The sequence below is a fragment of the Suncus etruscus genome, chromosome 6 (assembly GCF_024139225.1).
Source record: "Suncus etruscus isolate mSunEtr1 chromosome 6, mSunEtr1.pri.cur, whole genome shotgun sequence".
NCBI lineage: Eukaryota > Metazoa > Chordata > Mammalia > Eulipotyphla > Soricidae > Suncus > Suncus etruscus.
In genome coordinates this window covers 37,293,654-37,321,119 of record NC_064853.1, presented here as the reverse complement: position 1 = coordinate 37,321,119, position 27,466 = coordinate 37,293,654, and the positions used below count along the sequence as shown (strand labels likewise).

The 27,466-nt window shown below is 50.0% G+C and overlaps 1 protein-coding gene and 1 non-coding gene across 2 annotated transcripts; both read right to left on the bottom strand.

The window, feature by feature from the left end:
* Positions 1-2,082: 2,082 nt before the first annotated feature.
* On the bottom strand, positions 2,083-17,915 carry COL9A2 (collagen type IX alpha 2 chain). Its single transcript, XM_049775172.1, has 32 exons — positions 17,806-17,915; positions 15,774-15,848; positions 13,848-13,883; positions 13,705-13,767; positions 12,822-12,875; positions 12,502-12,537; positions 12,401-12,424; positions 12,154-12,207; positions 11,823-11,876; positions 11,669-11,716; positions 11,336-11,392; positions 11,197-11,250; positions 10,928-10,981; positions 10,633-10,686; positions 10,486-10,539; positions 10,331-10,384; positions 8,761-8,814; positions 8,335-8,388; positions 7,995-8,048; positions 7,406-7,450; positions 6,946-6,999; positions 6,025-6,078; positions 5,783-5,836; positions 5,631-5,702; positions 5,459-5,494; positions 5,327-5,371; positions 5,202-5,234; positions 4,919-5,065; positions 4,675-4,729; positions 4,182-4,370; positions 3,524-3,601; positions 2,083-2,884 (listed from the first exon to the last, which is right to left on the bottom strand). Exons 1-32 carry the CDS (start codon positions 17,866-17,868, stop codon positions 2,685-2,687), a joined length of 2,058 nt encoding a protein of 685 aa, XP_049631129.1. The 5' UTR covers positions 17,869-17,915; the 3' UTR covers positions 2,083-2,684.
* A 7,788-nt stretch (positions 17,916-25,703) lies between these two features.
* Positions 25,704-25,826, bottom strand: LOC126012682 (U6atac minor spliceosomal RNA). The gene has a single exon (XR_007497108.1). It is a non-coding gene; the product is annotated as a U6atac minor spliceosomal RNA (small nuclear RNA).
* Between the last annotated feature and the right edge of the window lie 1,640 nt (positions 25,827-27,466).

The following is a 27,466-nucleotide window of genomic DNA, read 5'->3' as shown; positions in this document are numbered from 1 at the left end:
TGGTGGTACTCAAGGGTTGCTTTTCTTAATCCCAGGTATCAAACCTATGACTCCATAATTTGCCGCCTGCCTTGTCATTGATTGCCTTTTATTTGTTTGCTTTATTTTGTTTTGTAGGTCACATCTAAAGGCACACAGGGGCTACTCTTGGCTCTGTGCTCAGAAATCACTCCTAGCAGGCTCGGGAGACCTAAGGGATACTGGGGATTGAACCCAGGTCAGCCCCATGCAAGGCAAACATCCTACCCATTGTGCTATCACTCCAGCCCCATATGTTCTACTTTATGTAGCTTTTTTTTGTTTTTGTTTTTGTTTTTTGTTTTTGGCCACACCCATCTGATGCTCAGGGGTTACTCCTGGCTAAGGGCTCAGAAATTGCCCCTGGCTTGGGGGGACCATATGGGACGCCGGGGGATCGAACCACGGTGGCGATCTTTCCTTGGCTAGCGCTTGGAAGGCAGATACCTTATCTCAAGTGCCACCTTGCCGGCCCCTTATGTAGCTTTGTTAAGTTTTGTTATTGGCAGATAGCTTACTAAATTCCATTAGAATTTAATTTAATCTAAACTCTGCCTAGATGTGTGTCAGGCCCACTTAGCTGGCTGGGAAAGTAGAAAGAATCATGGACTGTGGCTGTGCTGACAGGAGGAACAGGAAACAGCTGGCTTTTCTGTGACCGAGGATGATTCCCAGTAAGGATTTTCTGAGCAACATGACAGAGATAAATGATTCCTCAACATGTTCTAAAGCCCTGTAGCTTCAGGACCGCTTATATTGTTGTGTATTACATGTTGAAGAGCTACTAGTACTAACAGAAAACACAACAGGGTTACCTGAGTACTGGAGTGGGTTGAGCCTGTTTTGTGTGTGTGGTGGCAGTGCAGAGAACCCAACCCAGGGTCTCACACACATGGCACTCCATGGCAGAACCAGACCTGCCTCCAGGAGGACCACTTCCAAGTGAAGATCTGAGACAAAGATGCTGGTCATGATAGCTGGAGAAAGAACACAGATGTGAGGGGCAGACTAAGGAGTCATTACCAGATCCAGGCATAAACAGCAGATTACAGATCTCAGGAAAGATGTGGGTTTTTCCTAAGTGTAAGTCACCTTGGGGGCAGGCACATTAATCAGCCCCTGTGAAACACCTTCCAAAGCCTGAGTCACTTGGGCATCACTCTGCCTAGGTCTGGGGGTTCACCTTTGGGAAGTCACAGGGCCCAATGAGAGAGCCTGAGTCACATAGGAGGCAGCTGGGAAGGAGAGGGCTCTCTGAGCCCAGGTTGTTGTGTATGTAAATATTTTGGGGGATTACTATGTTGCTCACCCTAATCTGATTAGGTGATTGTGCCCTACCCTAGGGTGTGACCTGGCATTCTGCCCCCACCCTAGGGTAGGACCTGATTCTGCTTCCACCATTGGTTGGTATCTGATCCCACCATTGGGTGGGACCTGACTCTGGACTATAAGAGCAAGGGTCTGTGGAAGGCGAGAGCCTTTGGCTGGCTGGAACTGAATCTGAGTCTTTGGACTTCAGTTTTGTCCATCCGAATAAAGCAAATATTTCCACGAGCCTGATTGTCTGCAAGCTGTTTACCCGCCGATTCACCTCAGAACCGTGGGCTAGACAGGGTGGCAGACGCGTGCTCCGAGCTGGAAGAAAAGGGCCTCATTCTCCATCCCTCCATCAGTCAACCTCTTCAGGGGCTGACCTGCTACACCAGGTTACTTGCACAAGGGCAAGTGAAGGCATCAGGGCCAGCCAGTCTGGGGATGCTTCTGATAGTGAGGGGTGATGTACTGTCTCACTGAGCCCTGCCAGGACTCTGCTTTCCCAGGATCCCTGTTGGATTTGGGTTTGCCAAAGCTCCGACGCCTCATAGGGTCAGAAGTGACCCTTCTGTCCTTCCTGCCTGTCAGATGAGGGTACATGGCAGAGATAGAATCTCTGTGCTGTGTGTCTTGGGTGAAGGACTGAGGAGGCATGGGTTGTGTCTGTCCATGTTCCAGGCTGAAATGGCACCAGCTGGTGGATATGGGGGAGATTAGAATTTGGGACTGAGACAGAGTCAGTGGAGTGTATGTGCTTGAATGTGCATGTATTAGAGCCAAGAAAGAGGGTGGGTCCATGATGGTGGTTTTCTTCCCCAGCACCCCTGATCCACCCAGCAACAACCCTGGCCCAGTTAGACCCAACTACTGTCCTGGTTTGGACCCAATGGGCACTTTATTTACAAAACAATCTGAGGGTGTCAAGAGAATGATACTGGGAAAGGAGGGGAGGTGTTTAAATACTTCAATCCGGGAGGGAAAGGGAAGAAGTTGAGGGATTAGCTTGAAGCTGGTCACCTCAGCACAGCCCCCCCACTGGTTAACTGAGAGGTGGTAGTGGGAGCAGAAGCTCGAAGAGACCTCAGCCCCCACCACAGGACAAGAGGATCAGTGGGGGGTGGCACGAGCTCAGGGAACACTTGTCTCTAGCCATGTACCACCCAGTGAGCAGGAAAGCCACCTGCTTCCCTTGGGAGCCGGGACTCCAGCATGTGTATTGGTCTCATCTTTTTTTTCATTCCAGTCTTTTTCTCAAGCTTCCTGGGTCCAGGCCAGAAGGTCCCGGGAGAACCAGTATTCTGGGCTGTGGGATGGTTCAGGTTTCGAGCCCGTCCCCCAGGATGTTTATGGACTCATGGCCCCTTGATGGACCCAGGCTCAGTGAGGCGTGCAGAGGCATAGGCAGAGGCTCCCAGGCAGGCTGCAGGCTCGCAGAAGCCTGGCAGCCCCACTGGGCCAGGTAAACCAGGGCGACCCGCCTCTCCTGGGGCCCCCGGGGACCCTCGGTCTCCATCCTTGCCATTGATTGCCTGGCCAGGCCGGCCAGGGAGTCCTAGGAAAAGGAAGTCAAGATGTCAGGCCTTCTGTGTCCACCCTGGAACTAGAAAGTTTTCTTTTCCTTTATTGTGACTGGATTGCAGAGTCACAACTCTGGCCCCAACTGGTAGCATAGGCCAGCTGCTCTGGGAAGAAAGAATTGAGCTACATGTGAGTGTCCACTACCCTAACTGTCCATGCGTGTTGGAGCAAATGTTTCTTCCTTCTCTCCAGGAAGCAGGTTTAGGCACCCAGGAGAATCTCAGAAGCTCAGCTGGGGCTCCAGTTCCCTGACAGTCCCTGGGGACCTGGGGGCTCCTGGCTGTTCCAAAGGGGCTCAGAAGCTGGAGATGAGGGACTGGGAAACCAGGCAGGAGGCAGCCACGAAAGAGGCTCAGTGCCTGTAACCCCAGAGCCAAGGAGCAGAAGTGCACTGGGCATAGACGATGTCTTTTTTTTTTTTTTTTTTTTTGGGCCACACCCGGCAGTGCGCAGGGGGTTACTCCTGGCTATCTGCTCAGAAATAGCTCCTGGCATGCACGAGGGACCATATGGGACACCGGTATTTAAACCAACCACCTTAGGTCTTGGATCGGCTGCTTGCAAGGCAAATGCCGCTGTGCTATCTCTCCAGCCCCAGACGATGTCTTCTTACCTGGGATCCCTGGGGGCCCGGGCATTCCGGGGTGGCCACGCCCCATGTCTCCCTGATCACCTTTCTCCCCACGTTTTCCTGCAGAGAAAGAAACTTTCTAGAAAAGGAAGATGCCTTTTCTATTGCTGCCTGTTCTCTGCACTGTAGCAGTTATTCATGGTCGGTATAGTAGAGCAAAGCTAGAAGTGCCTACAAATGTGATAAGACACAGCCAGGCATGGGCAGAGTGGGAGGCAGCTCCTTCTCGAAACTTCAGTCACAGTATCAGGAGCAGCTGAAGGAAATCTGGCATGTAACCAGATTACCAGGGGCAGAGCTGAGCCCAAGCAGAGTGACGTATCTCATTTCCTCAAGAGACTCCACTCACCCCTGTATGGGTCCCGGACCTGCTGGCCTAATACTTGGCTGATCTGCCTCTGCCCTGAGTGGGTGTCACCAAGAAAACCCAAATGCAAGTTACCGAATAGCACACCCACTGTCATCAATGTCCTTTGAGAATTAAAGCCCAGAAGTGTCTTCTGGAAACTTTGGCTAGGGAGTGGGGTGTGTCAGCCATGGCCAAGCCCCAGGGACAGGAAGGATGAAGAGAAATGATGGGGGCTGGGCTATGAGGCAGCAGGCAGGGTCCCCATCAACACACCCCCACACCAGCACTCACCCTTGGGCCCTGTGTTGCCGATCTGACCCACAGCTCCCACAATGCCAGGAATGCCCCGAGGGCCAGGGTGCCCATGGGGTCCCTGCTGGCCTGGATATCCAGGAGGGCCTGGGGGCCCAGGGAGTCCCATCATTCCCACAGCACCAAGGGCCTCCCGTTTGGCACTCACAGCCACCTCAGCCAGCTTCTCTGCAAGGGGATAGGAGGGGACATGATTTAAGATGTGGGAGTTCGGGGGTGGTCAAACTAGGGGAGGCAAAGCACTAGGAAGGCACTGTCCCTGGGCTTTGCAGACCCAGTCTACACGCACGTGCAAACTGGCCTCGAAGGCCAGTCTTCTCTGGTGGATGTAGAGTGAAGGGCTGCAGAGGACAGGGTTGACTTGTGCTCTAGGCTTAGGCAGGCAGCCCTGCAAGGAACTCCCTTGCATCTCCCCACACCCAACAAGGAGAAATGCCTCCAGGTGGCAAACCCAGTCATCAGTCATCCTGACCTTGCATCATCTTCAGCACCACATCCTCTATGTGCTGATCACTGGCATCCCGGCCCTGGCAGCAGACACAGAAAGCACCAGTGATGAGGGGCTGGCCTCCTTCCTTGGGGGCCCACTGCTCCTGATTCCAGCCTCCTGCCACACCCATATCAACATCCTTGTATCCCTCCACAGGAAGTCAGTGGGGATACACACAGCACCCGAGAGCCCTTCCAGAAGAAGCCACTTCCCTGGGGCCACTCACCGCCACGCCCTGTCTGCCAGGCCTGCCCGGAAGGCCTCGATTTCCAACAAGTCCTCGGGGACCTGGGGGTCCAGGGTAGCCCTGCACCCCTGGGGCACCCGAATCCCCACTGGGGCCAGGATAGCCAGGTTCTCCTCGAATTCCTTGCTGCCAGGATGATGGTTATAGAGCACATGGATGCAGAGCAGGGAAAGAAGAGAGGTCAGAGGTGGGGCATGGTGGCTAACAGAGGCCAGGGGTAAGGGAGGGCAGAGGGGATGGCAGGTGGTCAGGGTCCACTCACCTGGCCCTTGGGTCCTGGCTCCCCAGACTCGCCCTGCAGGTGGGAGGGAGCACAGACACCAGGAATGGGGGCTGGGAAGACAAGGAGTCAGGGTGACCCCTCCCAACCCCATTCATCCCACTCACCTTGTCCCCCTTCTCTCCAGGGAGGCCTGCAACCCCTGGGTCACCCTGCAGATGAAGACCTGGAATTAGTGTGTGTCGAGGGAAGAATGCACGCCTTAGTCCCCGGGGCTCAAGAAGGGGAGGCACACTCACCACTCCTCCTCGTGGTCCAGTCTTTCCTGGGGATCCCTGGAAAAAGTGGGTGTGGTGAGAACTTCCACACAAACACCCCTGATATTGTCCCCAGGGCCCTGGGAAGCTTTGTCCCCAGGGACCTGAGTCTGCCCCCATCCCATAGCTTTCTATTTATAGCTTCATTTAGTACCTTGTCTCCCTTGACGCCTGGCAAACCTTGTGGCCCTGGAATTCCAGGGGGACCCTGCTCCCCCTTGGGACCCTGGTGAGAAGAAACCAGAAGAGTAAGTGAATCTGAGAATGTGGAGCTCACAGGCAGCCCTCTTCCTGGTCAGTACTCACCGGCTGTCCTAGAGGACCAGGTGGCCCCACTGGCCCCCTCTCACCCTGGTCTCCCTGAAATGGAAAGAGGTGTCTCACCCAGGTACCAACAGGCCGCCTCAACCTGCCAGATCCCCGGCTCTGTTTGGGGATGTTTCACCCAGGAGAGCTCAAAGGGCAATGTCTGAAGAGGTCCCAATCCTGGGTCCTGAGTGCCAGCTGCGTGGAGGCCACAGGCAGCCACTCTATGGAACCTTTCTTACCTTCTGACCCATGATGCCTTGCGGGCCAATTTCTCCTCTAGGCCCCACTTCTCCCTGGGGGCAGAGAAAGGTGTAAGCAGCAGGCTCATTTATACAAGCTAAGTCCCATCCTGAGTCTCCACTCTTCTGCTTCATCAGGAAGGTCTTCCCTCATCCCTGCCCTCCCCAGGACCCTAGTTCTTTCCTTCATAGACCAGCACAACTGTAACTAATGGGATCATAATGAATGTCTCCTACTGAATTGATGACTCTGTGGGAGTGAGTCTTAGAGTTCAAGCTGTGGGTATCACAACCAGCACAATTGTGAGTATGAGTGGTATTAATGAATGAGTGACCACAGTGTGGATATCTGGTGACTGTGGAATGGATGGATGGATGGATGGATGGATGGACAGATGGATGGATAGATGGATAGACAAATGGATGGGTGGATGGATGGATGGGAAGGTGGGTGAGTGGGTGAATTGACACAGTGAAAGTATTAATGAATGAAGCAAGGATGGCCATTCATTCAGTGGTTGCTGCTGATGGAGCTAGTCCCTGCCTTCACATCACTGCACATAAGAAAATGTGGGGGCCCGGAGAGATAGCACAGCGGTGTTTGCCTTGCAAGCAGCCGATCCAGGACCAAAGGTGGTTGGTTCGAATCCCGGTGTCCCATATGGTCCCCCGTGCCTGCCAGGAGCTATTTCTGAGCAGACAGCCAGGAGTAACCCCTGAGCACCGCTGGGTGTGGCCCAAAAACCAAAAAAAAGAAAAAAAAGAAAATGTGTCCACAGACTAGAGAGTTTTCCTGGATCTGGGTTAGTAGCAGAGCCTAGAGTGGCACCCAGATATCCCTGACTAAGGCCCCTATTGACAGTGTAAGATTCACAGACTAGAGAAAGCCATTACAGGACCCTGGTCAGAAGAGGGACTTACCTCTTTCCCAGGGGGACCAGACACTCCTGGAAAGCCCCGCGCCCCTGGCTCGCCCTGCATGAAAGAACATTTCTAAGATCAGTATGGGGCCTAGCCTGGCTGTGGTCCTAGAAAGCCCCTGATCCATAAAGGCTCTTCCAATGCTTGAGTTGGGGGAAGGGGAGAGTGAGAGGTTGTCTTGGTTGGTCCTTGGGCTCCAGCTCAGGCATTTTCCTGTTTATTTTTTCTTCTTTGGACTGGAGCCACACCATACTGTGCCCACCAAGTAGAAGGGATAGGCAGAGTTGGAGAAACAGGGAGTGAAGGAGAAGGTGATAGAGGCTAGGCCTGAGGAACCAATGTCTTGAGTTTCCTACCCAAGGAATGATGTCTGAGTTCCTGATCTTCTGGCCCCAATTTGTAACCAAGTTCCTATGCTGTGTCCCTGGAGCCCCTTGCTCCCAGTTTGAAATCACCTCACCTTGTCTCCAGGACCTCCTTTTGTCCCTGGCTGGCCCGGCACACCCTGGAGAAAGAAACTGTCATCCACTTGTGCACTGGCCTAGGGAACTCCATGCTCTGTCCCCAACTCTTATTCGATCCTCCCCATGGGAGTGACCAGCAGAAGGTCAAGCTGTGGCCTCACACCTTGACTGTGACCAATACCCAAGCAGTATGGTAGAGGGTCAAACCTGCCTGGGCTTTTTGCCAACATTAGGGCTCTTTCATGGTGTGGGACAGAGAGGCCTACATTGTGAGAAGGCACAGAACTGGGACTGGGGAATCCTGAAGAGGGGACTGAATGAAACATTGAACATTGAAGACATTGGGGGCCTGGCTAATCAGTGGGGAAATGGGGGTTCCAAATAGCCTTCATGGAGGATGAGAATGAGGGTAGAAATGAAGGTGGGAATGGCTGAAGGAAAGGCTGGTCCCATCATCCAAACAATGAAGCATCAGACCAGCCTGAGGCCTACACTGGATGGGCCTATGGACTGAGTGGGATGGTGTGTAATGTCTGACCTCATCAGCCACCTCATCATGCCCCAGAAGCTGCACCCAGTACTCACTGCAAGGCCCTGGTGTCCTTGGGCCCCCGGATGCCCCGCCTGTCCCGCACTGCCCTGGGAGAGAAAGAAGAGCAAGGTCCAATGAGAACTCAGAGGCCACAGCTTTCCCTGTCACCCAGCAGTACAGCAGGGGAATGAGGCCCACAGATGAGGATCAGGCAGACTTGGGGGTGCAAAGAGAAGTGGTCAACACCTGGGGGAAGGGACATGTTGGACATTGAGGGGAGCATGTGTCTGTGACGACCATGTTGGACACACCTGGGGGTTGGATCCATACCCTAAGTTAGGCCTGAGGTCAGGGCTACACTGGACAATCCCACCAGGTACCCCCCATACTTACCTTCATGCCAGGTATGCCAGGGGTCCCATCCTTGCCGTCAATGCCTGGAGGGCCCTGCTCAGGAAGGGTGGGAGGGAGACTCAAAGTGGTGAGAGGCCCGGGTCAGGCCACCCACCTCTGAAATGGCTGTGGGGTGCAAACTGGGGGAGGGCTGCTTGTGGTGGGAACCCCTATCCCCCAGGAATAAGGAGCAAAGTGAATGATAGAGAGATGGGTCAGCCTTTCCCAGTGTCCCAGAGGGCTGGAAGTTTCTCTTAGCCCCTTTTGTATCTCCTCTCTACATTTGAGTACCCAGAAAAAGGGGCATTTCCTAAGGCCACAGAGCCCGTCCACTCTGCCAGGGAGAGGGCAGCCTCAATCCAAGCCTCTTCTCGGGGGTCCGGGTGTGACTGGACTTGCCCTCTGTTGAGGGCCAGCACCACTTACAGCTGCTCCCTTGGGTCCTGTGATGCCCTGAGGTCCTCCAACTCCTCTGCTGCCCTGAGAGTGATGGAGAAGAGGCTGCTTTAGCTGCTGAGCACTGGTCAGAGGGAACAAACCAGGAGCAGCGTCTTGGCTCCCTGGTTTTCATGGCACAGGCCAGAGATGGGGAGCCCTGGAGTGCTACATTCACCCAGAGATAGCAGGTGGGGTAGGGGTATGCACCAAGCAGACTGAGCAAACCAGGCAATTGGATGATGGTTAGAGGACCCCACCAAACACTCAGTACCACAGCAAGAATCCCTCAACCAAAAATAGAGTGTGGGTGCTGTGTCTATTGGGCCAAGATCCCTGAAAAGGCACTTTGAGATGGTGAAGAAAACTGAGCACAGATGGTTATTGGACAAAGTCAATGAATGGCCGATAATTTTATTGGTGTGATGATACTGTGATTATGTGGATTATTTATACTGTGATTATTTGTAATAACATATGACACTGAACTATTTTAGGGCTGAAATGACATGAAGATAGAGATTTAAATAAAGATATCAGCAAAGCAATCTCTAAGGGAAGGCGGGAGGGACAGGAAGGGAGCAATCGAAGGGGAAAGATGAGGTAAGTTGGGAAAAATGCTAGTTAATTCATAGATGGATCTATGAAGAGTAATTCAGGATCTCATTCTACCTATGATTCCTATTGAAATCTTGGATAGTACATTAAAAATAATTTTCTTTCTGTAAACTCAAAAGTGCTCAAAAGGGGGGCCGGAGAGATAGCATGGAAGTAAGGTGTTTGCCTTTCATGCAGAAGGTCATCGGTTCGAATCCCGGCGTCCCATATGGTCCCCCATGCCTGCCAGGAGCAATTTCTGAGCATGGAGCCAGGAGTAACCCCTGAGCACTGCCGGGTGTGACCCAAAACCACAAAAAAAAAAAAAAAAAAAAAAAAGTGCTCAAAAGAAACAAGGCTAATTAAGATAAAGAAAAGAATTAAGAGAAGTGGGTTTGGGGCCAAGTTCCTTAAGTCCATGATGTACTGGACTTTCATGGTTTGGCCACAGTGTTTGCAGAACAAAATTCTCCAACTTCTCCCAAAGTCTCAACAGCATCAGCAGCAAAGGGAGGGCAAGCAGGACTGTGGGGGCCACTCAAAGAGACTTCCAAGTGGCTGAGGAGCCCAGGCTGAATGGACTCTAGGTACAGCTACCCAGAATCTCCATCCACCAGCCTCCCACATGCATAAACACAGAGAATACATGTAGAGAAACGTCAGCATAGATAGATGATAACATGAATAGACACATGGTAACACAGGCATGCGGTAACATACACAGCCATGTGGTAATATACAGACTATGGTAACATGCACACATGGCAACACAGAGACACATGGTAACAGACACATGATAACTAACACACAGACATAAGATAACATGCACAGACATATGGTAACACAGAGACATGTGGTAACATACACAGGCACATAGTAACAGACACACGGTAACATGCCCCTCCATTTAGTCACACAAAAGAGCTAGGGCAGACCTACTGGCCCAGGGATGCTGAGGACTTACCACATCGCCCTTCTCCCCAGCTCGGCCTGGTGGCCCCCGTGGCCCCTCTTCACCCTAGTCAATTAGACAAAGTGATCTAATTACAGAGGTTGTTCTTGAGGAGCAGCAGCCTCTTGGCAGGGGTGGGAATGTGGGGGTGACAGAAACCGACTTACCGGGGACCCGGCAGCACCAATGGAGCCCACCATGCCTTTGTAGCCTTGAGGACCCTGGGGGAGCAGAAGACACAGGTCAATACTGGCCATGCCAGACGAAGGTCACAGGGCTGGCAGGGCAGCTGGGGCACTGACCACTAGACTCACCTTTTCTCCTTTGGGCCCTGCCATGCCTGGATAGCCCTGGGCCCCCGGAGGGCCCTGTAAAGACAAGAAAGCGTCTGGCAGACCACTCTACAGAACCTCCTCCAACCCCTCTGCCTGCTGAGGGGTGCTGAGCAAGGATTTCCAGGGTCACGCAGAAGGACAGCTGAGTCTTCCCCAGCCTTGGTGCCAGCCACTCTCTCCCACCCAGAGACATGCCAGTGGGGCCCAGAGGTGTCTCGCTGATCTGAGGCCAGAGGTAGGGTCTTCAAGGATAAGAAGAGGACCACCCCCTTACCGGCGGTCCAGGGATGCCTTGTTCTCCAGAGGGACCCACATCTCCCTTGGCACCCTAAGGGATAGGAAAGAAAGATCAGACTGAGATGAGCAAGGTCACCAATCCAGCAGTGACAGGAAGTGACATGTCCCACATGTCTTGCATGACAGGCTTGCCCAGGGCATATGGCCTTTGCCTCCCAGGTCTGGGCTCCATTTCCAGAGACACCCGCTTCTGCCCCAGGAAAAGAGGCAGGGGGTGAAGACAGGCCTTCCAAGGCTCTCACTCACCGGCTTTCCTTGGCGGCCAGAATCTCCCAGAACACCGCGTTTGCCAGGGTGCCCCTGATGAGAAGAGGGTAAGCTTAGATAGGTCCTGCTTCATCACTTGCTCCCCACCTCAGACTTCCAGGGGTGAAGGGACTCTCACCTTCACTCCCTGAAGCCCGGGAGGGCCTTTCACACCCGCAGGACAATTGGTGGGACACTGGTGGAAAAAAAACATATATATATACACCCATATTCCATAGTCATTTGCCTGCCCAAGCCCACTGGGCAGTACCTACCATTCTCACCCCTTGCCCTCTCTGCCACAGCCCTTCTCCTCCTTCTGGCACTGTTACTATTAGAAACTATAAGAAAGGCACCTTTCTCCCAGGACAACCTTTCTCCTGGACAGCCTTCTTCCCTGGACAATTTTTCTCCATAAACAACCTTTCTCCCTGGGCATATCATCTCCATGACCCCCACCTCAGCCTCTCACCAGGAAATCTGCGCTGCCTTCCAGGCCTTGGATGGTTCCAGGGCGGCCCTGCAGAGAGATGGATAAAGATGGATCAGAATGGAGGGACCTTCCGCACTCTGGGCTCACATCCCCAAGGACTTCCAGCTACACAGCCAGATGGGAGCTCACTTACCGGTTTCCCTGGGGGTCCTGGAGGTCCCAATGGTCCTTCTGGTCCAGGATCCCCCTGAAGTAAGAATGGCCCAAATGATACCCCTCTCTAGACCAACCCTGCTCACCTCTACCCCCTCTTCCAGTTCCTGCCTTTCTCCTGGTCTCTTGGCCCCTCAGGTCCCTCCAGAGAATAGCTTCAATCACTGCATTAACTTCTTGAGGGTTATAGAAGGGGTTTCTGCCCAGGCTTGGAGGGGTTCCTTGATGGTCAGAAATGGGCCCTATAACCCCAACAGACACCAGTGGAGGGGAAGTGACCAGAGGGGTGCCAGAGGGGTGGGCAGACTTACCTTGGGGCCTGTTAGTCCCATCTCACCAGGTAGGCCAACAGGACCAGGGGGTCCCTAAAAGCAGAGTGGTCACTTAGAGAGGATCAGGGGGCCAAGCCACCCCATATACAAAAGCAGGGGCAGGCAACAGAGTCTCCAGAGGTACCCTGTAACACCTAAGGGTGGCAGACAGGCCTTAAAGTCACAGATAGTCCACTGCCCACTGCCCCTCTGTCCTCCTCAGCACTCCCCCTCCAGCAGGACTTACAGGAGGTCCAGCGAAGCCAGGGCCCTGAAATGGAAGAAAGATAGGGCTCAAGCCTCCTCCACTAGCAACCCCACCCATGTTCCCTTGCAGGTAATACTCACTGGCAGGCCTGGAGGACCCGGGAGCCCAGGTTGTCCCTGCAAGAAAAATGAGAGCAGCTCCTCAGCTGGGGTCTTCCATATTTCTTTTCTTTTCCTTTTTTTTTTTTGTTTTTGTTTTGGGGCCACACCCAGTAGTGCTCAGGGGTTATTCCTGGTTCTGTGCTTAGGAATTATTGCTCAGGGGTACATATGGGATGCTGAGGATTGAACTTGAATTGGCAAGGCAGACACCATACTGCTGTGCATGAAGTGTCTTCTTTCAACGACAGTCACGCCCAAGCTCTGGTTTCTCCTAGCAGAGTTCCCAGCAGGACACTTACCTTGACTCCAGGGGTCCCCACAGGGCCAGGCTCTCCCTTGGCCCCGGTTAGACCCTGAGAAAGAAAGAGAAGATGGAAAGTGAGCGAGGCAACCTGTGTCTGAGCCAATAACAGGCCAGGGCTCTGGCTGCCTTTCACCAGGCTTCTTAACAGTCTGGTAATCTCACACTTCACTTTCCCTGTCCATCCGTCAAGAACCCCTGAAAGATTGGTGAGTTCTGAAAAGAGCAGATTCTGTCTCAAGTCATATCCTTTCTGTCTGCCCTAGGCAATTTTTTTTTTTTGACTGAACCTTGTTGTTTTTTTTTTCAATCTGTAAATGGGCCATGGTTACCTCCCTGGTGAATGTGAGATTCTGAGTACAAATAGTCAACATTACAAAGTATGGGTACACTTGGAGGGACTCAGGGGCTCCTTGAGTCTGTTGGACAAAGACAACTTGGGGGCGGTTTCCTCCTCCATCTTTCAGAGATGAACTCCAGGGACTCACCCACCAGAAGACTGACCCAATGGCTGTGTTCAGGGGCCTCTGACCTGAGAACCCCAGGAACTTTTCAAATGCTGCTCCTCTCTGGAACTGGGTCTGGGCTGACACAGGAAATTGGGGGGATGGATGGGTATTTCAGCAGCTTCTCCTGTATTCAGACTTGCCCAGAGAAGTGAGATTAACTCCTGTCCCTTCCTATGAGCAAATGCTTCTTTGGTGAGTGTGAAGTTTGCTAAAGTCACAAGCCCTAGGAAGGGGGTGAAAGTGGGGACACTCACAGCTCCATCCCCCTGCCCTGCTTTGAGGAGGAGAGCAAGGAAGATGCCAGAACCCAGCTCTGGGACAAAGGGGTGGAGCCCTAAGCTGCTGGCTGCTGGCAACTGGCTGGCTACTCACATCAATGCCGGGCTGTCCGTCTGCTCCATCTGGCCCTGCTCTGCCGGGCTCTCCCTTAGGTCCCTTGAAAACAGAAGTGGGGTTAACAGCAGCCTCAGCGTGCCAGAACAGGGGTGGGGAGGAGAAAGGAATCCAGCACTCACCGGAGGGCCAGCTTTTCCAGGGGGACCCTTGTCGCCCTGCAAGAGATCAGTGATGAAAAGGCAGCTGGAGCTCACACTGCCCCATGGGGTCACGCAGGGCTGGGACTGCAGCTCCCACTTGCTCCTCATTTCACTTACTTCCCTCCAGTCCTGGGAGCCCCTCAACTTTGCACTTAAAAAAAGAAAATGTTAGTGCCTGACCAGAGCCGTAGTACAGAGGCTAGGGCTCTTGCCCTAGGTTCAATCCTCAGCATCCGATGTGGTCTCCAAGGACTGACAGGGGTAATTCCTGAGTGCAGAGCCAGGAATAACACCTGAGCATTACTAGGCGTGTGTTCCCCCACGCCCCAGAAAAAAAAAATTTGTCTTTCAGGGCCAGAGAGATAGCACAGTGGTAGGGTGTTTGCCTTGCATGTGGCCTACCCAGGAGGAGGGACCCGGTTTGATTCCTGGCATTCCATATGGGCCCCCAGCCTGCCAGGATTGATTTCTGAGTGCAGAGCCAGGAGTAATCCTGAGCGCCACCGGTTGTGGCCCCAAAACCAATCAGTCAATCAATCAATCAATGAAGTTTAAAAAAAAGAAAATTGGGGGCTCGAGAGATAGCACAGCGGCGTTTGCCTTGCAAGCAGCCTATCCAGGACCTAAGGTAGTTGGTTCGAATCCCGGCGTCCCATATGGTCCTCTGTGCCTGCCAGGAGCTATTTCTGAGCAGACATCCAAGAGTATCCTCTGAGCATCGGTGGCTGTGGCCCAAAAACCAAAAAGAAAGAAAGAAAGAAAGAAAGAAAGAAAGAAAGAAAGAAAGAAAGAAAGAAAGAAAGAAAGAAAGAACGAAAGAAAGAAAGAAAGAAAGAAAGAAAGAAAGAAAGAAAGAAAGAGAGAGAGAGAGAGAGAGAGAGAGAAAGAAAGATGTCTTGTCTAACACACACACACACACACACACACACACACACACACACACACACACACACACACACACCATAGTGGAGCTCTAAGCAGGCTACAGAGGGTGATGTCCATAGGCAAGTGAGCCTAAGACATGCCTATGTGGGGTGCCAGCTCTGGTACAGCAAAATCGACTTCTTCAGGCTCCAAGTGAACCCGAAAAGCTGGAGTCTCTTGGATCTGGGCGAGTGGGGGAAGGAATCACAAGTGTATGGGGGTCATCCTGCAATGCTCTCTTCTGGGTTCTCTTCAGGGAAATGAGATTGGGGCAGGACCAGGGTCGGGAAGTCAAAAGGAGCAGCAGTTTCACTTCACTGGCAAGGACGGGGAGAGGCCTCCAGGCATTTCCTGCAGAAGCCAGAGCTGGGGGTGGGTGGGTGGGTTCTGGGGTTCGAGGGTAGGGCAGTGTGGTGCACTGAAGGCACAGGAACTGGGGGGCTGACCTCCTGGGGAGCCTCCAGAATAAGAAATTTAACCTTCAGCATGCTGGGGAAAGCAGTGATTTAATTCAGTAGAGTCTAAAGAAGGAGAAAACGCACAGGAAATAAATAGACAGGAGTGGGCTTGAGAATCCTGTGGTCTGGCCCCAAAACTCAGGTCTCCGGACGTGCCAGGGTGGGCAGGGCTAAGCGAGGAGGTTAAGGCGACTCCCACCCTCCAGATGAGGGGAGGAACAGGATGCGGATAAGGAGTCGCTGTGCACGGTAGGGGCCTGGCAACAGCGGGCCCTTGTCCCCGATCGCCCGCCTCTAAGGGGCTAGGCCGGCCTGGGGCTGCGGGCTGGGGAGGTTTGCACAAGACAAGGACGCCTTGTGGCACCCGCCGAGCCGCCTGCGGGCAATAGGGGGCGCTGCTTGTCCAGGCGCCCACTTCTTGGTCACACCCCCTCACCACCCCTAATCTCACAAAGCGCCCCTTTGTCCGAAGCCCGCTTCCCCCAACTCCCCTGCCGCCGGTCCCGGTTGGTTGGACACTCACGTCGATTCCGTCGGATCCAGGCACTCCCGGCGGCCCCGGGGGTCCCGGGGGTCCAGGCTCTCCGGGCGGGCCTCTCTGCAAACACACAGGGCATGCCTTCAGACAGCTCGGGGGGTGTGCGCCCTAGGGGTGCGCTGCCTCTCCCCAGGACCCCGCAGGGAGCCGCGGACTGAGCACCTACTACGTGCCAGTCCATCTACTGGGTCCCATCACACGTTAGGTCCGTTGTCCTGACTGCTCAACACGGGGTGGCAGGCCCTGGGGTGAGCCTCCAGGTGGTCCCCCGGGGCCAAGTGGGTCAGAGAAGGATCAGAGTGAGCGGTGGAGGAGGCATAACAGCCGAGGTCGCCCCAATTTCTTGCAGTGATGTGGCCCTGGCGCGCTCGTGGACCCAGAGGGTTGGGGAGGTGCAGGTGGAGATACTTGGGGAGCATGAGGGGCACCGTGAAGTCACAGACGGTTGGCAAGGGGACCTTGGGGAACGTATTGGATGAATAGCATGAATTGCATGAATAACAGCGGCCGATGAAGGGAGGTGTAGTGTGAACTGACAAGTGCGGAGGAATCCAAAGGGCACCGGGGGAGCACCAAAGAGGCACCGGCCCGAGGAAGCCACTTTTTTCTCCTCTCTCCTCCTCTCTCCTTTTCTTTCTTTCTTTCTTTCTTTCTTTCTTTCTTTCTTTCTTTCTTTTCTTTCTTTCTTTCTTTTCTTTCTTTCTTTTTCTTCTTTCTTTTCTCTTTCTTTCTTTCTTTCTTCCTTCCTTCCTTCCTTCCTTCCTTCCTTCCTTTCTTTCTTTCTTTTCTTTTCTATCTTGCTTCTTTCTTTCTTTCCTTTCTTTCTTTCTTTCTTTCTTTCTTTTTTTTTTTTTTTTTTTTTTTTTTTTTGGTTTTTGGGCCACACCCGGCGGTGCTCAGGGATTACTCCTGGCTGTCTGTTCAGAAATAGCTTCTGGCAGGCACGGGGGACCATATGGGACACCGGGATTCGAACCAACCACCTCTGGTCCTGGATCGGCAGCTTGCAAGGCAAACGCCGCTGTGCTATCTCTCCGGGCCCCTTTCTTTCTTTCTTTCTTTCTTTCTTTCTTTCTTTCTTTCTTTCTTTTTCTTTCTTTCTTTCTTTCTTTCTTTCTTTCTTCTTTCTTTCTTCTTTCTTCTTTCTTTTCTTTCTTTTTTCTTTTCATTCTTGCTTCTTTCTTTCCGTCCTCTCTTTCTTTCCTCCCTTTCTTTTTCTTTCTTTCTTTCTTTCTTTCTTTCTTTCTTTCTGTCTTTCTTTGTTTCTTTCTTTCTTTCTTTCTTTCTTTCTTTCTTCCTTCCTTCCTTCCTTCCTTCCTTTCTTTCTTTCTTTCTTTCTTTCTTTCTTTCTTTCTTTCTTTCTTTCTTTCTTTCTTTCTTTTTCTTTCTTCCCTCCCTCGTTTTTGGGTCACACCCGGCGGTGCTCAGGGGTTCCTCCTGGCTCTGCGCTCAGAAATCACCCCTGGCAGGCTCGGGGGACCCTCTGGGATGCCGGGATTCGAACCTCCGTCCGTCCTGGATCGGCTGCGTGCAAGGCAGACGCCCTACCGCTGGGCTATCTCTCCGGCCCCATCGCACCACCTTTCTAACAGAGGGCCGCTCCTCCGAGCTCGGGCTTTGGGCGATGTGCTTCTGGGGACCAGCCCCGGACCAGCCAGGCTCCTCATGGACCCGTAGGCGGGAACCCAGGAGGCGGCGGGCGCAGTGGGCACCCCGTAGGAGGCGGAGGGGGCGGAGGCTGCCGCCCGTGAATGGGCACCATTGTGCTCCAGCCACCTGGGCCCGCCGAGCAGCCAGGACGCGGCGCCAGCTCCGGCCCCGGGCAGGGCCGAGCATCTCGGGACAAGGTCCCTCCGGCTCCTGCGGCGGCTCGTTTCAGGGGTGTGCAGGGAACCCCACGCATGCATCGACCCAGAGGCCTCGAACCCTGCCCCTGCCACCCTGGGTGGCAGACCCTCGGGGCCTTCAGCTTCGCCCTCCACCCGCACCCCGGTTCCCCGCACCGGAGGACACTTACGATCTGCGCCTGGGCGAGCGCGAGCACCGGGAGCAGCGCGAGGAGGCTGCGGGGGGCGGCCATGCGGGCGGCGGGTGCGAGCTGGACGGAGCCCCGGGATGGGACGCGGGCCCCGACGGCAGAGGCTCGCGGCGCTGGCAGCTCTCGGACTTCGGGGGGCCGGGCCTCCCCGAATAAGCGGCGGGGCGGGGCGGGGGCCCTGCGGGGCCTGTCACCTGAGATCGCTAGGGGAGGGGAGCCCCGGCCCAGCGTCCAGCTCCGCCCCCCGCTGCCAGGTTCCTCGAGGCCCAGACCAGGGAATTCGAGGAGTCATCGGGGGTTCGGGGCCGAGACCAAGATTCCATTATTCTGCAAGGGAGTAGCAGAAACTGTCCGAGATGCCTTCCGACCCCAGTACTGTCCTTCTGGTGCCCCCCATCTCGTCTCCTCGGACCCCAGTCCGAGGGGGCCCAAGCAAGCGGTGTAGGACTCCGGGGACCTCGCAGTCGGGCCTTGGCCAGCCCCCTGCGCCTCTTACTAAGCGTGTCAAAGCTGCCCCGAAGCTGCGGGTGGACACCCCAAAGCCCCCTCGCCTGCTGTACCGCTTACTCCTTAGTGGAGTTTATGCACGCTGCTCCCAGAGGTCCCCAGGAGGTCTCCGATGGCCAATCCCCACGCAGTCTTTAAAACAGGGTCTGGGAGCAAGGGCTGGGCCTGGATCTACTTTTTTTAAATTTATTTTATCTTTATTTTTTTATTTGGGCCATATCCGGTGGTTACTGCACATCACATCAGGTGTTACTTCTGACTCTGTACTCAGAAATCACTCTTGGCAGGCCAGAGTACTATATGGGATGCCGAGGACCCAACCCGGGTTGGCTTGCCATCTACCTTACTCTGATGCCTCTACCATCACTCAGCCCCATTTCTAAAATACTATACTTAATGGAAAACGAAGAAAGATTGTTATTGGTGTTTTTTTTTTTGTTTTGTTTTTTGTTTTTGTGTGTGTGTGTGTCACACCCGGTGGTGCTCAAGGGTTACTCCTGGCTGTCTGCTCAGAAATAGCTCCTGGCAGGCACGGGGGACCATATGGGACACCGGGATTTGAACCAACCACCTTTGGTCCATGCTTGCAAGGCAAATGCCGCTGTGCTATCTCTCTGGGCCCAAAGATTGTTATTGGTACTGCTAAATAATATTGCCCAAATTTCTGATACATAAAATGTAGACTTTAGGAATAAAATGTCTAATGTGATCCTTACCTCATGGGCATTACAAAAATTAAGTGTAAGAATAAAAAAAAATGCTGAGGTCTATATTAGGGGAAATTGGGATATTGGGAGAGGGTGTAGGATACATTGATATAAACTCTCTAATAAGCATTTTTGCTAGTGGCCCAAGGGATCCCCTGCTAGAGATCCTTTGCTTGGCTAGAAACCATCCTTGGGCTTTTCTTTATTTCTTCCTTCTTTCCTTTCTTCCTTTCTTGACCTAAGCATTTTGCCAGGCACTGTTCTAAGACAGACTTATCCTTGTTTTGCCCTTAAGATGTGTCTTCTAGATACTTTGTGGACTCAGCAAGCAGCATTATTCCAGAGAACGAAAGTTTATTAAAGAGAACTTTTCACTTCAACACAGCTCAAGGACTTAATGTGTCAGGTCTGTAAACAGAATAGTTAATTAAATGCAAATTAAATGCATTTAATTGCATTTAAATAAATGCAATTAAATAGCACAGTTGTGAAAAGGAAAACTAGGAAATATCGCTTATTAATCATAAAACCTCTATCAATATGATTATATGTGGTTATTACATATTGATATCGACAAACTCTTGCTATAGAATACTTACTGTGGGCTGGAGAGATAGCACATTGGTAGGGTGTTTGCCTTGCACGCAGTTGATCCAGGACAGATGATGGTTTGAATCCTGGCAACCATATCGTCCTCCGTGCCTGCCAGGAGTTATCCCCAAGCACCCCCCCGGTGTGACCCAAAAACAAAACAAACAACAACAAAAAAGAACACTTACTGTATGTTGTGGTCTGTGCATTTTGTGGTTCAGTCTTCACAAACACTCAGTGAAGCAAATGCTCTGATTATTCTAGTTTTCCATATAAGACTGAGACTTAGAGGCATGAAATGATTTCCCCAGAGATACCTGGCTCATTTCTGTCTTTGGCTCATGGTGGTTACCAGTGATGTGTATCTTTTTTATTTTTTTATTTTTGGTTTTTGGGTCACACCCAGCAATGCTCAGGGATTACTCCTGGCTCTACGCTCAGAAATTGTTCCTGGTAGGCTCGGGGGACCATATGGGATGCCGGGATTCGAACCACCGTCCTTCTGCATGCAAGGCAAATGCCTTACCTCCATGCTATCTCTCTGGCCCCTGATGTGTATTTTTTTCTTTTCTTTTCTTTTCTTTTTTTTTTTATACAGAACCCAGGGCAGTTGTGGAGAGAGAGTTGTGGAGAGGAGGAGGAGGAGAAGGGAAGAAGAGAGAGGAGGAGGAGGAGAGAGAAAGGAGTGGAGGGAAGGGAAGAAAAAAGGAGAAGAGGGAAGAGAAAAGCGGGGAAGAGAGAAGAGAAGTGAGAAGAGGGGAGAGAGGACAGGAGGGCACCAATGATGTGTATTTCATCTCCTTTCCAGTACCACAGCATACTTTATGTAGTTTAGACTCTGCTCAAAATGGGTAACAGAGAGGAAGTGCAACGGAAATACCCATACCGCAAGCTTTTATTTCTTTATTTGCTGGTCCTCACCCTTCCTTAGAAGAAAAAAAATTAGACTTCTGTTTGACTTAAGGCCGGAGTCCCTCTTCTTTACAATTCCCAAACGTCTCATCTCTAGTCTTTCTATTTCCTGACACTTTCTTCTCAACCCCTCCGATGTTTGAGGAGAAAGCATGAAAGACTGGAAGGAAAGGTCTGTTCCTACCTCACTTATCCTTGTCGCTCTCCAGCCATTGTGATCAGAGGTAAAGTAAGGTAGCTAGTGCTCTGGCGCCACTAAGTGGTCAATAGAGGTAACATCCCACAAAACGTTTTTTCTTTTCTTTGGGGGTTCGGGGTGGGGAGCCTTTGGGGACAACAGACGTGCTCAGGGGCTACTCCTGGCTATTCACTCAGAAATTTCTTCTGGAGGTGCTTGGGATATCATATGGGATGATGAGGCTTGAACCTGGGTCAGCCGTGAGCTCAGACCATTGGGAACGCTCTTTTTCTAAGTTTTTTTTTTTTTTTTTTTTTTTTGGTTTTGGGCCACACCCGGCGGTGCTCAGGGGTGACTCCTGGCTGTCTGCTCAGAAATAGCTCCTGGCAGGCACGGGGGACCATATGGGACACCGGGATTTGAACCAACCACCTTTGGTCCTGGATTGGCTGCTTGCAAGGCAAACGCCGCTGTGCTATCTCTCCGGGCCCAAGTTGTTTTTTTTTTTTTTTTTTTTTTTTAATGTAATCACTGTGAATGACAGAATTTTTCATAGTTAGGTTTCAGACAAACAGTGTTCCCACATCAAATATGTGCATGAGATGACTATGTTAATAGTATTGTAACTATAGCATCCAATTAAGTAAAACAAATGTCTTATAATAGCACAGTAGGGAAGGCATTTACCTTGCATGTGGTTGACCCAGGCTTGTCTCTCAGTATCTCATATGGTCCCCCAAGCCTGCCAGAGTCAGAAGTAACTCCTGAACACTGTCAAATGTGGCCTTCAAACAAAAACAAAAACAAAAACAAAAAAACAGATGTCTCAGGGAATCAGAGCCATAGTAGAAGCAGTAGGGTACTTTCCTTGCAGGCAGCTAACCCAGATTTAATCTTTACCACCCTTTATGGTCCCCTGAACCTGCCAGGAGTGATCCCTGAGCCCACAGCCATGAGCACCAGGTGAGGCCCCAAAACAAAAGAAAATAAACGAAGTTCTAATTCCTTCACCAGAATCTGTTGTCCCCAGTTTCTCTCTATGATAGGCACTGTGCTTTACAGTAGTGTTACTGATAGGATCATACATAACACTTGAGCATTTTACCACCTTTCACCAATCTTTGCTCCTCCAGAGTAATCACTTCTAATGGGACATCTCATAGGGCTCCCCAAGGACTAGTCACAACCCTTCTACAAAGGTCCTTTTCTCTACTGTTTTAAGTTCACAGCTCCCTTCTCTAAGACAACGACACCTCTATCCTATACCATTTATCTCAGTCCTTGTCATGTGGTCTTAAATTCTAGTAAAAGAATCAGAGATAATACAGAGGTTAAGGCACCTGCCTTACATCTACCACTCTAATTCTTTTTTTTTTTTTTTTTTTTTTTTGGTTGTTGGGCCACACCCATAGGTGCTCAGGGGTTACTCCTGGCTGTCTGCTCAGAAATAGCTCCTGGCAGGCACGGGGGACCATATAGGACACCGGGATTCAAACCAACCACCTTTGGTCCTGGAATGGCTGCTTGCAAGGCAAACGCTGCTGTGCTATCTCTCCATACCACTCTAATTCAGTCCCTTCTTAGTCCTGCAAAAAGTCCCCTTTGTAGCAGGACAGCCCCTGAAGAGGTTGACTGATGGAGGGATGGAGAATGAGGCCCTTTTCTTCCAGCTCGGAGCACGTGTCTGCCACCCTGTCTAGCCCACGGTTCTGAGGTGATACGGCGGGTAAACAGCTCGCAGACAATCAGGCTCGTGGAAATATTTGCTTTATTCGGATGGACAAAACTGAAGTCCAAAGACTCCGATTCAGTTCCAGCCAGCAAAAAGCCTCTCGCCTTCCACAGACCCTTGCTCTTATAGTCCAGAGTCAGGTCCCACCCAATGGTGGGATCAGATACCAACCAATGGTGGAAGCAGAATCAGGTCCTACCCTAGGGTGGGGGCAGAATGCCAGGTCACACCCTAGGGTAGGGCACAATCACCTAATCAGATTAGGGTGAGCAACATAGTAATCCCCCAAAATATTTACATACACAACAATTCCCCCTTTTGTTTTTAGTAAACAAACAATATTGTCTACAATTATTAAAAGAAAAATTAGTCAATAATAAAAGAGCGGCTGTTTGCATAAGCGCATCACAGGAAAATGTAAAGAAAAAACTTCTAACCTAAGCACAGGGTGTCTAAAACCAGAAACATGTATCAAGGAATCAACTACAAGCTCCTGAGAAGATAAATCTAAGACGTACATAGATCTTTCGAAGAGACACCAGAAAGGTTGTGTAGCAGGCAAGAAGAAGCACCTTTTCTTTATTTGTTGTTGTTGTAGGTGGTGGTGGTGGTCGTTTTTGGGTCACACCTGGCAGTGCTCAGGAGTTACTCCTGACTCCACGTTCAGAAATCGCTCCTGGCAGATACCGGCATTTGAACCAATGACCTTCTGCATGAAAGGCCAACGCCTCGCCTCCATGCTATCTCTCCAGCTCCATTTTTATTCAAGTTCAGGTAGACCAGAAAGCCCATCTTTGAGGGCATTGAACTAGGCCTTTATTTCGGAAGAAGTGGCACATACACCCTCTGCACAGTGGGGAGCCACTGCAATGATGATCAATAGGTATCTGAACTTAGTCCAAGTTCTTAATCCGGTCTGAAGTCCATAAGATGTCTGAAATTGATGTCAACTATTTATAGATGGGAGCTTAAGTCACAAACCAAAACAAAATGTTTAAGGCAGAGACCCTCCCTGTGTAAATAAACAACTTGAGGGCCCATCCAAAATGGATGGAACCTTCTATAAACCTAGTATTTTGCCTATGATGCGCCCACGCAAAAAACCCTGAGAACAGACAAAAATATCATTTGGGAAATTATAGACAATAATATATAACTCACAAACCTAAAGTCAAGAAAGCAAAACCTTAATGTAATACAACATCGATTCCTAATATTAAAAACTAAAATAAAAAAAACATTAATTACGATAGTCAAAAGAAGCGAAGTACCAAACATAACTTCAAAGGATTACAGTTATAGGAAAAACAACAGATGTAATTTCTACAGAGTTCAATACCAATCTGTAAATATGAGGGGTCTGGAACTCCAAAAAGACCGGCAGAAGACACTTGATGGGTCTGGAAAAGCCGGTTGAAGCCTTGTACAGGAGATAACATCAAGCTGAATGAAGAAGGAAGGCCAGTACAGTCATCCATGTGTTGGGGCATCCCCAAGCGTTACATCATTACATCATAAGTTGGTTGGGCTTCTGTATTTCCTTTGGGATCGGTGCAATCTTGGGGTAGCCATTGTAGAAACGGTCAACAATAGCATTTTGTATGTGGATGGAAAACCAGAAATTCAGATAGCACAGTTTAACTGGGATCCAGAGACTGTGGGTCTTGTCCATGGATCTTTTCTCTGGTGTTACATTGTGACACAAATCCCAGGTGGCTTCATTTCCAACAAGTTTGCAGCATATATGGTGTAAAACTCCAACAGTCATGGATTTCTTCTTCCCGCCGAGATCAGGAAGCTTGTAGTTGTGGGTGAAGGAGATGGGTTGCACATGTGAAATCCTGAAAATTAAAATGTTAAGGACTAGGAAGAGAGAAGGAAGGATAAGGAAGACTAATTTGGGGAAGATAAAGTTAGGAAAAAGGAAACTATATACAAAATATGCAGAACAAACAGACACTAAACAAGACATACATACACAGACTTCACAAAAAATATGGCCATAACACTCACTCATACTAAAAAATATTTGTTGGAAAGGATCCAAAATAGAGCAAAAGAAAAGAGAATTCAGCTGAATCAATTAAAAGCTCCTTAAAATGTAATAGCCGGCAATTGTTTAGATAAATCATTTCAAATTCACAAAAAAAAATTTTTTTTTTTTATGGTTTTGCCTAGCAGATCTGAAAGAGAATTTCATGCATAATACAAACATGGACAACTCTACTATACGTGAATATCAGTATATATACAAAGTTATTGTATAACAGTAACTTTATGATAATCAATCATAGGCAAGAAGCACTGTGAAGAAAGTCCACCTAAAATTATCATTATGTAAGCGTCTTAAAACCTAAATTGAGGGAAATAAAGCAATGATGTTAAAATAAAAAGAGTGAAAGTCGTTAAATGAGTATACCTAGAAAGAAAAACAACATTAATATGATGAGAAATTTCTCTTTCAGGTGAACCTTGACTAAATTAATTTGTAAAATTTCATGATTAACTGAGACCTAGAGCAATAATGAAATTAAGACATAAATCCATCCTACAAGGAAACACATTGGGGATTCATGATTTTCAATCTATATTCATTGATCATGCCTGTGGAAAGAATCCTAGAGCATTAATAGCAACTGATAAGGAAGTAAAATGATTATCTGGTGTTCATTGTAGATCTCTAAGAAGTATAAAACAGGATGTATGCTGCTGTGGATTTCACCAATGTATTAGGGACTTTTTTGATCTTCTTGTCATCAAAATTGATCCAGTGTTGTTTTGCATCAATTTTACAGTATGAAGTACAGTGTCCATAGTGAACTTTACCATAATGGTTTGACACCGATGATAAGTTGTATTTCTTAATCTTGCTTTTATTCTCTGAAGTGAATTCCTCTAAATTGAGGTCTTCTAAAGGAAAATCTACGTAAGTATGCAATTTTTTTATTTGTTTGCCATCAAAAGCAAAACGTTTCAAGTGTATTATAAGTACTGGTGGCAGTTTCCATAAGTACGTTTTCTTTGAAAAATCCCTTCTATTTTTGCACCTGTTGCACAGAACTTTGTTGTCATTTCTTAATTCTTCTTCTTTAAAAAATTCAGAGAGGCATTCCTGTAATGTACATTTATCTGTAGATGTAACAGCCAAAGACAAATGAACAAATGTCTCATAAACCTCAGACTTTTGGTGGCAAGTGAGACACTGGAGTATAGATTTGAATTGTCCTTGAAAGAGATCATAAATAATAGATAAAAACATTGGTTAGATGCCACAAAGTAGGTGGCAGTGCCTTAACCGTATGCGTGTTGCAGGCCGAAGCCTCTTCCATCCTTGTCAAGGGGAGTGCTAACCTTCTCTCCTTTCATACAACACAATCTGAGGGTCCAGGGTTCAGGTCCCTGTTCGGGCGCCATTATGTAGCAGGACAGCCCCTGAAGAGGTTGACTGATGGAGGGATGGAGAATGAGGCCCTTTTCTTCCAGCTCGGAGCACGTGTCTGCCACCCTGTCTAGCCCACGGTTCTGAGGTGATACGGCGGGTAAACAGCTCGCAGACAATCAGGCTCGTGGAAATATTTGCTTTATTCGGATGGACAAAACTGAAGTCCAAAGACTCCGATTCAGTTCCAGCCAGCAAAAAGCCTCTCGCCTTCCACAGACCCTTGCTCTTATAGTCCAGAGTCAGGTCCCACCCAATGGTGGGATCAGATACCAACCAATGGTGGAAGCAGAATCAGGTCCTACCCTAGGGTGGGGGCAGAATGCCAGGTCACACCCTAGGGTAGGGCACAATCACCTAATCAGATTAGGGTGAGCAACATAGTAATCCCCCAAAATATTTACATACACAACACCCTTGAGCACTATCAGGATTCACTCCTGAGCACAGAGCCAAGAATAAGCCTGGAGCACTGCTGGACATGGCCCAATTATTTCAAAAAGTTGAATCAATTGGAATTGGATTGTGATTTTTTTTCCCATAGTAACTGTCCCCGAGGCAAGTGTCTATACTTTTCAAACCTTGGTTTCCTCATTTGAACAACAACAACAACAACGACAACAGCAAAAAAAAAAAAAACAGGGACCAGTTCCTGGGGATGCTTTGCACAGAGATGCAGAGTGCCAGCTGCATGGTGCTTGGAGAACATCCAAGGTCATGCCCCACAGTGACTGATTGGAAGGTCTTGGAGACTTCAGGGCCTCATACATACTGGCACATGCTCTATTCCTGAACTATTGTCCCCTGCTCATGTCCTCCCTCTGGATGTTTAAGAAGTGCTTAGCAGGCGTGGAGTTGCTCAAAAGGTTGGAAAACAGGCTGTGCATGCAGGCCCATGGTCAGACCATAGCTTCCTTTTCTTGCACCCCTCAACTTAGTAGGAGTGGCCCCTGAGCCCCTGCTGAGTGAGTCTTCACCAAAAAGTGCTTAACACGGTGCCCAAAACTCTTAGATATTTATTTTAAGTAGAAAGAACTTTTTTTTCTTTTTGGTTTTTCGGGCCACACCCGTTTGATCTTCAGGGGTTACTCCTGGCTAAGCATTCAGAAATCGCCCCTGGCTTGGGGGGGGGCCATATGGGACACCAGGGGATTGAACCGAGGTCCTTCCTTGGCTAGTGCTTGCAAGGCAGACACCTTACCTCTAGCGCCACCTCATCGGCCCCGCTAAGTAGAAAGAACTTTATAAGCAATAGAAGCTAACAAATTGAAAGATCAGAACACAGCTAAGTGACAAGGTCTCTCTTCCTTGCTAGGCATAAGCTTTATTTCTCCCTGAGTAAATAGGACTCTCTTACCATTTTGCAGTGAGAATACCTCCTGGAAGCAGCTGATGTTGCAGGATAAACCCAGTGTGACCAGTTTTGCTCATCTGGGTGCTGGCTCTGCTCATTCTTCAGAAAAGTATCCACATATCTTATGACTATTTGAAATTTCCCAATACCCTATAACTATTTGAAATTTGTTATGTAATTTTTTATGTTTGTTTGTCTGTTTTGGGGCCACATCCAGTGG

What these genes read in the sequence shown, in the direction of transcription:
- COL9A2 (XM_049775172.1), bottom strand. Translation starts at nt 17,868, where the DNA reads ATGGCCGCCCCCCGCAGCCTCCTCGCGCTGCTCCCGGTGCTCGCGCTC. An exon ending in CTGGATCCGACGGAATCGAC is followed by an intron (nt 13,884 to 15,773) that starts GTGAGTGTCCAA and finishes GATCTCTTGCAG; the next exon opens with GGCGACAAGGGTCCCCCTGG. An exon ending in CTGGTCCCCCTGGGAAAGAG is followed by an intron (nt 6,079 to 6,945) that starts GTAAGTCCCTCT and finishes CTCTGCCCCCAG; the next exon opens with GGAGAAGTGGGGCCTAGAGG.